The 13,319-nt window shown below is 33.2% G+C and overlaps 1 protein-coding gene across 1 annotated transcript in view; it reads right to left on the minus strand.

Annotated features, from left to right (window-relative positions):
- Positions 1–9,521: 9,521 nt before the first annotated feature.
- The window catches only part of MS3_00009123 (uncharacterized protein), a 99,844-nt gene continuing 96,046 nt past the window's right edge, over positions 9,522–13,319 (minus strand). The window contains exon 51 of the mRNA XM_051217457.1: positions 9,522–13,040. Within this exon, the coding sequence (XP_051064865.1) occupies positions 12,990–13,040 (51 nt within the window). The 3' untranslated portion in view covers positions 9,522–12,989. The remainder of the gene's footprint in view (positions 13,041–13,319) is intronic.

The following is a 13,319-nucleotide window of genomic DNA, read 5'->3' on the forward strand; positions in this document are numbered from 1 at the left end:
AAATAGCTTCCGTTATTCGTCATGACTTATTTATTTCTCTATTCACATCAAAAATCATATGTATTAAACAAGTTAGTGACTCTTTGAATTCATTACTTCAGTTAATTATCAAATGTCGTGTTGAATGTTTGATGTGAATTTTACGAGGCTCGTAGTGAACGAGAACATAAGTGTGAACAATCGAATGCATTATAACGCAAAATTACAGAACCTTTTAATAAAAACTGAGAACTATACAGTAAATACTTCATTTACAAAATATCAGTCAATCATCTCAGACTTCATTGTTCCTTCGTTTCCACACTAATCATTCTCTGTTCTCGTTCTCTTTTCTTCGGTCTTTTTAACCACCTGCCACCAGGTATTTTACTTTCGATTGATGATACATACTACTTATATCTATCGACATCAGTAGCACACACCACAAGTTCAAGTCCCAAGACAAATGTAGGCACATCATCCGTTGACAAGTTCCAAATAGAATGAAATAACTCATGCGATCGATTTATTAATTTCAATTGACCTGATTCGATCACATGTATTAACTGAAATAATTCTTATTCAATATATTTTTACTACCTATTAATTAATTTATATCGCTTAGTGCATTATGTAATCTATGATTATGTAATTCGTTTGGTTAATAATTATGTTTTGTTACTATAATTTCACTTACCCAACTTTCTGTAAATTTATCCTGATTATCATATATAATTGTCTGTTTTTAACCGACGATCTCATTTCAAGTTTTGCATTGTATACTTGTGATTTACTTTAATTACAGTTTGGAATTATTATTCGATATTTTTTCCTTCAACTAGGTCTGTTGTGAGATATTAACTCACTGAAGACAGTAGTGGATGTGTCGCTCAATTTCATGGATTAGTTGAAGTTAAACATTAACACCGTTGGGTGCCGGCTCAAAGGTCTAGTGATTAAGCGCTCGCGCTCGAAACTGATAGGTCCTGGGTTCGAATCTTGCGGGGGCGGGGTCGTGGATGAGCACTGCTGAGGAGTCCCACACTAGGACGAAACGGCCGTCCAGTGCTTTCAGGTTTTCCATAGTGGTCTAGCTTCAACTGACTCATGGTCTCAACCATTGGAATTTTTTTTTGTATTTTAAAATGTATTTAGGTTAATACTTAGTTATACGTTTCGATTTATTTATTTATTTGTTGCCAAGAAATAATTTCTGTATATTTAAGAGTTTAAGTGTTTTTTGTTGTTCATGTTGTTGATGATTGTTTATTATAAGGATGGCATTAAATTAGTCCTTATTGACGTGTGTATAGATTCATTGGACATAGATATTTCGTAAAAAGCGTTTTGGAAGAGAATAATTGTGGTGAACAGTGGAACCTCCCTAACTGGAAGTGTTTCTTACCGATGTTTACATCGCTTAAAATACATATGCGTTTTCAATGAACCACTAAGTTTGAAGTGAAAAGTACTGATTTTGAGCCTCATTCAGGTCTGTTAGCTGGATGGTTCGTTTATGAAAATTTTATTATTGTTCGGGACAATACTATGAACACTTACTGAAAAGGGAAGTTAGATGTGAGAATTTACCCACAATTGATTAATAGCTTTTTCTGTTGACCTGGAATATGAATAATTGTTATCCATAACTGTGTGTTCATTGTAAGTATACTCTAATGGTTGTTATTTTTCCAAACTTCAACTCTGGTAGATTAGTCGATTTCTGTTTATTGATTGTTGCTTGGTCATGGTGCAAGGCTTATAAAAATTCTCCAACATTCTTTGAGCTTCCTAAATTCAACCATATTTCAAGATGTTCGCAGTCAAACTCATATCCACAGTTGTTCACATGCATTCAGATGAGTAAAGCTATGCTGTATAGTTCAACTGCCAACTTTTAACATTACTTTTGATGTATACCATGTTTGTTTTTCTTCTTGGTTATGAATGTGCTGTTAGAATTAGGGGTTTGGAATTAGGGTATGGTTTGAAATTAACACAGTATAGCGTTGAGATTTGTCTATGTGGTCGATTTGAGTGTTATGTACGATTTACTTGGTTAGAACTGAGCATTGACTACGTCTAACATAGTTTTTATTCTGCGAAGGAAAAACGTAATCATGCGCCATTATTTTTAAGCTACTGAGAACTACACTAAAGTTTTTCCACTGGGCATTTTATATAATATGAGATGAGTCCATTCAGTTTTAAATTTAGCCAAGAAACCCACAAGTCATCTTAATTCTAATTGGCTTGTCTCCATATCAAACTTTGGTGTTTTCTTTTTGATTGAGGTCGTGAATCGATTGATGCTAGACCGCAATTAAAAACCTGGAAGCACTGGACGGTCGTTTCGTCATAGTATGGGGCTCCTCAACAGTGCTCATCCACGACTCCGTATGTGTGGCCCGAACCCAGGAACTTCGAACTCGCGAGAATTTTCAATCTCAAGACCACAGAGCCGGCCAACAACCAACAGTTTTAATGTCTAACTTCAACTAATCCACGAAATTGCGCGACCATCTTCCATCATCTGAGGTAGATACCTGTTTCTACCTAACACTGATTAGCTCCACTGGTCATGGTTTCTCTCTCGATCTCCAAAAATTCCCTTACACAGCTAGTCACTAATGAGCACATGGTAATTATCAGTATGAAATTGTATTTTATTTAAACATTTTCAGCTGTGTACATTACAATAAAAAGAACAAATATAACTGCACAATACACTCAATGTAACCAATAATCTAATTAGATTTTGATTGGTTCATTTTGAATAGTTTTAACGCACATCATATCTGTGTTCCTATTGGTCAGTCGACTGTTTATTCGGTTATTTTTACTGGTAGGTGTTTACAATTTTAAAACTACCTCCAGTTTCCTTTTAGTTAAAGTATAAACGATGATAAATTTTCAATGTCACAAATAAATGACCAAAAACAAAAGTTTATTCGTATTTTGTCATTATGATTATTAGTTTTTCTTTTTTGAAAATAAAAGACTCCTTTTTGTCAAGGCCCAAATTGAATTAATTGACTGTGTCTTTCATCTGGTTTGTGAATAAATAACTAAATAATTGTTACAATTTTTCTTATTACATTTTGTAAATATGAAGTGTTACACTGTCCGAACTGGTTTAGTTAAACAATCAATTAGTAAGCTACTGTGTATGTAAGTTTATGTGTCGGTGTGTGTTTGTGTTCGTCTATGTCTCATGTTAAATGGTATTAAACATGTGTAACTTTTAAGATCCACAAGTTTCTAGATATAAAATGGGTTTCGATTTCCTCTTTTTTTTCCCTACAAATTCTTGGTACCTATTGATAACCAAGAGTTTTTTCTTTTTACATAGGAAGATAGAATGAAACATTTTAGATTTAAATTCAACACACCCAGTTCTTTTTATCACAAAAATAAATCATTAAGATTTTGTATTGTTACATGGAGATTGGTGATTTATCAGTTACAAAAGGTTTATTGTTAGAAAATTCACAAGTTATCTAATTCGATTATTATTGTTAATTAATAATAGTTATAACATGTAAAAGAAGTCGATGGTAACTATTATTTAAGTTATATTTCTTCAGAGAATTTCATTATTATCTGATTGATTGTTCTAGGCTATAGATGGCTGTTTCTAATGTGTCTCAAGATTATACATGACACTGTAAAAAAGTTTTTCTATTAAAGTTTTGAATGCATTGAATAGCAAGCTTGTTATCGGGTTCCTGAATTCTGCTTTGTAATAACTTGGGAGATTACTTTTGGACTGTTTTGTATTCATCATCTCCCATTTATAGTTTGCGTAGATCTCGTTACGTATTAAAGAAACCTTCTGATCGTTGGTTATTCAGAAGTACCGTAAATCATCTTATAACAAAGCAATTTATATATATTCAGCTCTGAGTTAAAATATATTTATGTGTGGGGACTGGTGGTACTTTCCAGTTGTCAAAAACGACATAATTGGAACAGTTCTCTAAATCAAAGAATATTTGAGCTACAAAACCATCAGTCTTTTCATACTGCAATGAAATGCTGTGTTCTGTTGTTTCATTCAGTTACTTTCACGTCCCCAATGGTTAATCAAGCAGCTGTTGGGAAAGATGAAGAACAAGTCCATCTAGGGGTTTAGATAGTCAAAAGACCGACAGACTGCAAATATTTAGCGTGTTTCCAGACTGACGGGAAACTTTGACTCCTAACCTTGGCTCAATACATAATTCGAGTTTATTTTTAATTGTATATGTTATATCCTAGCGAAGATTAAATTACGAGTAACTCCTGAGATCTATTGATGGACTAATATTATCTATATATTCTTATGGTATAACTATTCAGTAACTAGACTGCGTATATCCAAATCCCTCTTATTATGAGCTTTATTTTGGTGGATAGATTATTATTGTATGATTTACTGTTATAATGTTATACTCAGTTATTTGATTATCGTCTCCCACGTTCACAGCCACTTTTGGCTTTATTTTGTATAAACGATATTTCCTATTTTATGGTGCGATGAGGTCTGTTTGTCCGGTATATAAACCAAGTATGTGTGAAATAAATTATTCGCATAGTGGAAGCTGTATTGGTGTTCTGGACTCAAATGGACGGCTAGGCGAGGAAGGGACCAATAAGGGGGCTCGGCTGATCAGACCGGTCGAATGTTTTTAGTTTAGTACAGTACAAAAGTGAATAAGCCATATTTTGGTTGGCGAATAAATTACATGATAACTAGCCGGACTTAAAGTCACAACAGTATGGCTCTCAAACAGTACCTACTCTGTCTTGTACAACATGTTAACCCAAACAAAAACATTGGTTAACATCATTGAGTAGGTGAATAACCAGCTTCCTCCAATAATATGTCACATAAATTGTATCCTACCATCTGAACTTGAGATGACACAGGAATTGTCTCTACGCTTGTCATCGGAACCATAACAACTCCATAATATTATCTAATATTCTGATTGTATAGTACCATATTTGTAACAAATAGAACATACTTCTCATCAGTTATTCATTGGGTTGAAATTTCAATAAATGTTGACTTATTGTATTTTGTGAGTGACTTGATGATACAATGAGGAAGGGTTTAATTGATTTCTACTGTCCTTAAATTATCGTTATCCAATTATTTAACTATTGCTTAGTTTTCATTGCACTCATCACCTATCTGTGTTTAGATTATGGTTTTCATTTAAAAAATTGTAATGCTTTGTGACCATTTGATTAATGTATACAATCCTATGAGTTTTTAAGACAATACCAGAAACTAGACCAGCTTTGCTATCCTCGTCAACTGATTGGGTTATTTTTTGGAGACAGGATATTCAGTTATAATTGGAATTCAGTTGTATTATTAAATACAGAGGTTGTTTGATCTGATCAGCGTAAGTAAACTTGTAATTAATGGACACGTAAATTTCATTTTCCAATCAACGTTACATAATAATTACATTTCCAGAAATTCCTCGACATCATCAACCGTCTTTGAATAGATAATATTTTTCAATTAACTGTTGTATATCCTATGAAGTAAGACATTTTTTTGGCTGAATCAATGTTACCAAGACTTCAGGAGATACTCCTGGAGTTCTAGTGAGAAGTCGTTACTAGTGGAGTTCAACCAGGTCTGTTTTGAGATAGGAACTCACTGAAGACAATGGTGTACGCTGGCGCAACTTCGTGGATTGGTTGAAGTTAGACATTAACACCGTTGGATGCAGGCTCAGTGGTCTAGTTGTTCAAGCGCCTGGCCCGAGACTGACAGGTCCTAGGTTCGAATCCCGCGGGGGGCGGGATAGTGGATGCGCACTGTTGAGGAGTCCCACACTAGGACGAAACGGCCTTCCAGTGCTTCCAGGTTTCCCATGGTGATCTAGCTTCAATTGACTCATGGTTTCAACCAGTGAAATTTCTAAAAATCTCCAAAAAACCCATTCTGATAATAATTACCAACCATATGTCCGCCAACTATTTCATTCAGACAGTCTATAAAATTTCAGTGATTGTAAGCACTAATTATTTTTCCTAATATCGAATTGGGTTAGTTGAGATATGTGTAAGTCGGTCAGTCAGTCAATCATAAACAACGTAAAGCCTAGAATAAATTTATATTGACTCAATTTGTTATGGGATATTACCACGATGAGATGAAATTATCAACATGAATGACAAATCATTCGAAATAATAATAATAAAGACTAAAGATTGAGAAAATGTGGAGTGGGAAGGCAAAGACTGTGCATAATAATAATAAAATTAAATTGTAGATCACACGAGACTCGTTCAAAAGAAAACTACAATTGAACTACATATAAAACAATGAATTCATTAACATCAATCTTAACCAAAGGACACAAAACTTCACTAAAAAACTGGTTTATAACCTTTATTTTCATTAAAATCATGAACCGGCCTGGGGTATTCTAACGTTGGAAACTTGAGAGGAATGGACGTTCGTTTCTTTCTAGTATAGGACTCCTCAAAAGTGTGCATTCTCGACATCTCACGAGGGGCTCGAACCTAGGGCCTTTGATCCTGCCCTCAAATGCCGGGATGTAATAGTTTCAACACCTAACTTCAGTCAATCCACAACATTGAGCGACCATTTTCCATTGTCTTCGGTGAATAACTGCCTCACAACCGACACGGTGTAGCTCCATTGGTTACTGTTTCTTACTAGGACTTTGGACACCTCTCGAAACTAGTCACTAGTGAGTGAGAACATAGTAGTTGTCAGTATGAGATTGTGGGAATTGTTGAATGTCGTTAAAGCCGTGAATTGATGTAAGCTAGGTTATGAATGTGCACATAACAGAACAAAAATAGCCATTCAGTGCTTCCAGTTTTTCAACAGTGATCTAACTTAAATCGGATCATGATTTTAATGAAGTCCAACATTCTCCACAAATCCGTACTGACCAATCTTCAATTTGTTTACTGAATCTTAAGAAAAATTGTGATACTTCCGTTTGTCAACAATTTTCCATAATTCATTCCAAGAATATTTTGTTAGTTCTACCCAGTTAATTTTGTATACTGGGGAAAAGTTCGACTCACACCTCCCTGAGGCACTCCAGTGACAATGAAACCTAGTCCCATGAAATAAAATGGATGACTGTGTGCAGATCGCGTTAACAACCACTGTTGAAACTGACGGATATAGGCCTAGTCCCCCACTCTGTTATAATAACGAAAAGATAGAAATCAAGATTTACGAGTAATGCACTGAAGAAATATTCTTTTCGGTGCCTGACTGGATTATCTTCAGGAAGGTCCATTAAGTCTGGTACAAACCAGAGTGTTGTCCATGAATTGTGAGGGTGAAAGAGCTGATCGTAAACATACGACTTTGTCTTCACATTATTAAATTAATCACTTCATTCGTTCCCTTTTGCTACTGGGTTCAAGCCCACATGCTGTATATATTCGTGTATAGTGCACTTACGATCTTGAGTATCTATCCCAATATGTTTATTATGAGGTATATAAGTCCCTGACTTGTATATTCTGTACATGCATAGAACGCACACTTGCGACGTTGCATAACCACATCTTATACTGATGTACACACTATTGCTCCCAACGATTTTGGGTTACAAATTTTCCGGATAGACCAGTCTCTAGCGTATCCGTACAGAAGTAGATTAATAACGTATCTGCTTGCTTCTCCAAGTATGTGTTACCTCAAAGTCCGTAATGAATGCATGAATTGTCCGTAAGTAAATTAGTAACGCGTTCATTTGCTTTCTTGAGTGCAATCGGTTTATTATAAGATTTGACTACAAAATTATTGTGTTCAGTGTAGATTAGACAACTCAAGTGCCGTGATATTTGCTTCTGGAAGTCCAGTAGTCCGGCAGATCATTACTGGGTTTTTTCTTTTTCCTGATAAACCAACCAGCTTTTCACCTAGTTGGCAGGAAATAAATATCACTCAGCTAAATTTTTACAACATAACTGGTACCCTAATAACGCTTCTCTTAGTTTTATCCACAATTTGAATATCATATTAGAAGTTGAATACAAAGACCAGCGCAATCACAGTAATCCATACACAATTTAGGAACGAAATTATTCTAGAAATTTGCACGAAAGATACGGAATTCCTTCATCAATGAGAAGCACTAGATAAATATGGTAATTGTCACTATCCAATGATCAATCAATCGTAAATGTCTCAGTTCTACAGGAGGTCAAATGTAGACATAATAGCTCAATGGTGACGTCTAAGAATTTGGAACTGAGTGGAATGGGTTCGAACCCCTTCAAAATTGTAGATACACATAACTGGCAAATGTCAAATACCACAAAACCTAGGTGTATCATTAATTTCCAACTACATACATAAACTAGTATAAGGGTTGTGGGGATTGTTAAATTTTTGATTGATATAATGAACCGATTGATGTTAGACCATCACAATTGAAAACCTGGAAGCACTGGACGGCCGTTTCGTCCTACTGTGGGACTCCTCAGCAGTGCGCATCCACGACCCCGCTCGCGGGATTCGAACCCAGCCGGCTCAGTGGTCCAGTTGGCTAAGCGTTCGCGCGCGAGACCGAAGGCCCTGGGTTCGAATCCTGCGAGCGGGATCGTGGATGCGCACTGCTGAAGAGTCCCACAGTAGGACGAAACGGCCGTCCAGTGCTTCCAGGTTTTCAATTGTGGTGGTCTAACATCAATCGGTTCATAATCTCAATCAAATACATACATATACCTTACATCAGAGACAGAATACATATTCCACTGAGATGGTGGATAAGATTTGTAGCTCAGGTGGATGATTTTGATGGAGTTTTTCTCTGATCTGGATGGTTTGGTCGTGGAGAACGGTGAAAGAACGATGAAAGCTCCACGACCAAACCATCCAGCTCAGAGAAGAAAACTCCATGAAAAACATATTCCACTAGTTTTGATGATAACAATCTGTGAATAATATAATAAACAGATCGGTTGTTTTTTTTCTCGTAAGAAATTTCCAATTCTTTTAATTACACATTAGAATTGACTGTTTGAGAAGTTGATGTATTCCATTAATTTTCATTTACACACACACAAACGACGAATATATGCTAGAACTAGTAATAACAATAATAACAGTAGTAAAGTTGAAGCGATGATGGATAACTTACAGATTGAATAAACAAACGGACTAACATATGTGTGTACGCATATACCATAATCGTGTACAAAATACACTTAATGCTCATCCATGAGTAATATGTGTACATTTACAGACTCACATACACATACATACATTTACCTATACTGCTTATATGTATTATTAAAGGATAAAGTGTTAATCTTCTCAAACTTTCACTCTTTATCATCATTTATCTTGAAAATTGAAAACTTACCACACATTTAAACAACAACAAAATAGACGTGAAGAAAATCTCTGTATTCATTCATCCATCCATCCATCCATATGTTTATACAAACATTAAATATGTCTCATTCACCAGTTATATATATATATATATATATATATATATATATATATATATATATATATATATAAACAACCTCACCTCATCAAATCTCCCCCGCTATACATACAAAGATAAAGAAAAAAAAGTGAACATTTAATACAATGAAATTGAAACAACCATATCAAACTACTAATAAAATAAATAAATGAATGAATGAGTAGTAATGGAACTAGGAAACAGACTTTTCGAATGAAAAAAAAAGAACCTCCCTCCCCCACAACATAAGATAAATGACTTTGTGATTTGATTCAAATGAGTGCGCGCACGATTGAAAAGAAAAATAACAAATAAATAAACAGACGACGACGACAACAACAGCAACTTGTACATAGACAAACACCTTAATGGAACAAGATAAAAATCACTTTGACTTAATAATATAAGAAACTTTTTTTGGGGATCAAATTAGTGTAATTACAATCGATGAATGTCGAGATTAAATTCTTCATGTAATGAAGAAAATTTATCTATGCGAAGTGTGATCGTCCGCCTCTCACCTTCTATTTTTTTTCTGTTTTAATATAGGTATGTAGGTGTGTGAATAGGTAAACTATAAATTTGATAATTGGTGATTTTGAAAGTAACCAAGAGAATGATGAATGAAGATTATCTAAGTTTACTGATTAAAACCTGATATAAAGAAAAGAAATCAAACTGAATTGAAAATGTATTAAGTAGTGGACGATGGAAAATAAAGGGAATAGTTAGATGATATTGGGAAAGGAAACTAATGAATTTGTGAAAGGATAGACTATTTATATTTACTCTTATTTTGATAATTAATTATTCTTTGTGGGGTTATGGAGAGTGATTAATGTTAAATGCATTTAATTTTCAAATACATTTTTAATAATATGCTACTGAAATAACTATTAGTAATAATGTATGATATTCAACAAGATAAAAGAATCCATATGTTTTTTTCCTGGCATAATTACTACACTATTTCTTGACACCTGAATATTCATGACCGTTATTTGTAGAGGTGAGAACAATACATGTTTTAGAATAGTTAGGTTAGGGCTACTGCCGGTCCGAAGCCCGGATGAAGGGGGGTTGGGCATGGGGTTAGCGACCCCATCCCGTAGAAAACTAACTCCCTAAACAAACGCTAACCAGAAAAAAATTATTCAAAGTACCATTATAAACTGTAATCATAACTTTGTAATGTCTTCTAAAATTTATACACCGTTGAGAGTTATCTAGTAACGATTATTAGAACGAGTGATATACAAAGTATAAGAGTAAAATTGAAAATGTCCCAATACAAAATTAACAGTTTATTTACTATTCCATGTTATAGTGTTGTTAATAAATAAACCGGTTTCCATACTATCCCATCAGTTTTATTTCTACTCTAAAATTATATATTTATACATATATAACTAATGTTTATGATACTGTCATAAAATGAACAACTGAGAAACAAGTATAATCAATGGAGGGGTATATATATGAAAAATAAACTATTCAAAACGACAATAACAGTATTATACACATGCAAATAATAGTAATAATAATAATAATAACAATAACGTAATTCGGGTGGAGTTTTTATGCATATTTATCTGCTAACTTGTTGTATACAACATATTATATTCATAAAAATATACAAAAAAAATATGATGGACACACCATGAATACTTACAAAGCTATTTACAGTTTAAACATTTGTTGGCGCCTAAAATTTTAGGTACTATTATTAGTTATTATAAATTTTAGAGAAAAGTTTGCTTTGTTTTCTTTTAGAAAGAAATATTCTCTCTGGACGAATTGTTCTTTTTTTTTTCTTTCTTGAACACATGTCATTCATTTATTCTATCCAGTATCTTACTAATAATGGAAAAGGAAAAATTTCTAGTGTAGTTTTCAATCAATAAAATTGTAATGTTCTTTTTCCTTTCAAATAATTCGATCAAGATAATTCTTTAGGAAGCTACTCGAATAAACCAATTTGAAATTACTAAATAGTTATGATAAGTGTTAACTCTATCGAAGTGTTTAAATCATATAATTGAGACATACGTAAAATTGAAGTTTATAAAACAACGATTTGTTTGAAAGACGGTTCTTCATTGAGGAATAATATATAAATTACTTACAAAACTCAACTTATGAGGTATCTGTGGCATTTAGCGTGTCTGTAAGTTTGAAAGAAAAAGGGATTTTTACTTTAATAAAATCAAGAATAATTATAACATACGATAACAGTTTATCAATAAGCAAAAACAGAACCCGGAGCAAACAATTATGTGAACCATTGCGTTTAAACAAAAATAAAACAACCATAAAAAACTGTGAATAACTGCTATAGAGATTGAGAGAAAGGAATTATAATGATAAATACAATAAATGTTATAAGTATATGTAATTATTTAAGAATATTACACGACAAACTTGAGTTACAACATAAGCGTAGAAATTGCTAAGAACACAACTGTTTACTGAATATTAATAAGTAGTATAAAACAATACATAAAAAGGGTTGATGAGAAGAGAACAAGGACAGAGAATAAACTTAACACGAAATGTTAACGAATTAACCTAGTAACAGATAGTTGTACATGTCAACTCTACAAATATTTAACCATGTCAATATTACTACCTATATTACCATTAAAGTAGCATGAAATTAAAAAATAAAAAGTCCAGTCATATTCTTTAAATTGTCTGCCGCCACATGTACTTTATCCTATTTAGAACCAGTCTATATCTTTATATCAATGTTCACACTAAAACCTAATGCTTGTTGAATAAATATGGGTGTTAAAAGTAAACTGCTTATAGCTAACAAATTACTGAGATACTGAATAATGCAGAAGTTAAGAAAACGACAATAAAGACGCTGAGGAAAACAACAGAATAGTATCTATTGAAATTCATGCATCTCATATATAATAGATGGAAGGAACAGTTATACGGTGGTGTGATATCTTGCTATTTATTTCACATTATATTAAATTATTTTCTCTATTTTACTTGCATTTATTATTTTAGGTTCGCTTACTGTCTCAGCTGAAGACGTATCTCTATCAGGCCAAACAGCATCGTCACTTTGAATCATTGTAATATTTTGTAGTTATGAAAGTATCAGAGCGATTCTGTATTTATTATATTTATTTAAAATGAAGATATCATCACAACAGCAGTATTATTGGTAAAGGTATTCCCAACAAATATTACGCAATGCATATGGGGAAATGTCCATTAGTAAAGCTGTACAAATAATATATATATATATATATATATATATATATATATATATAATGTAAATAATTCACAAGGAACATTTTTGTCAGAAAATCAACTAAAAAATACAAATGAAGAAGATAAAAATGAATTTACTTGGTGATAAAAGAAAGATTGTGCACATTTTAGATACATAGAATTTTGGAAAAGTCTAACCATCAACTTAATTGTTAACACCAAGCAATCATGGAAAAATACAAGCCATCCATCATAAAAACAAACAAAATGAAGTTAGCATTTCAATAAGAGAAAATATAATTAGTATGGTTTCGATTTGAAACGTTTTCGTTTTCCCGTCTTGTTAGGTTGCTGAAAAAGTAGAAGAAACAATGGGGTGGTTTATTTTCTACAAATATATTACACTACTGACATCTTCATAAGTAGTAAAAAAAAAAGATAAATAATAAGGAAAAGTAGTTTGCATCATGATGAAGAAATGGGGAGAACTGTTCAGATATGTATCGGGATGACAAACTACTAATTTTGTTGTTCTCTGATTGATCTTGTTTGCGAAATGTTTAGCAACAAGAATCCCCAACCACTCCTTTCCTGCAACTCAATTTGCCAGCGGAGAGGCCTAAAAAATAG

Source organism: Schistosoma haematobium, chromosome 5, assembly GCF_000699445.3.
Source record: "Schistosoma haematobium chromosome 5, whole genome shotgun sequence".
Taxonomy (NCBI): Eukaryota; Metazoa; Platyhelminthes; class Trematoda; order Strigeidida; family Schistosomatidae; genus Schistosoma; species Schistosoma haematobium.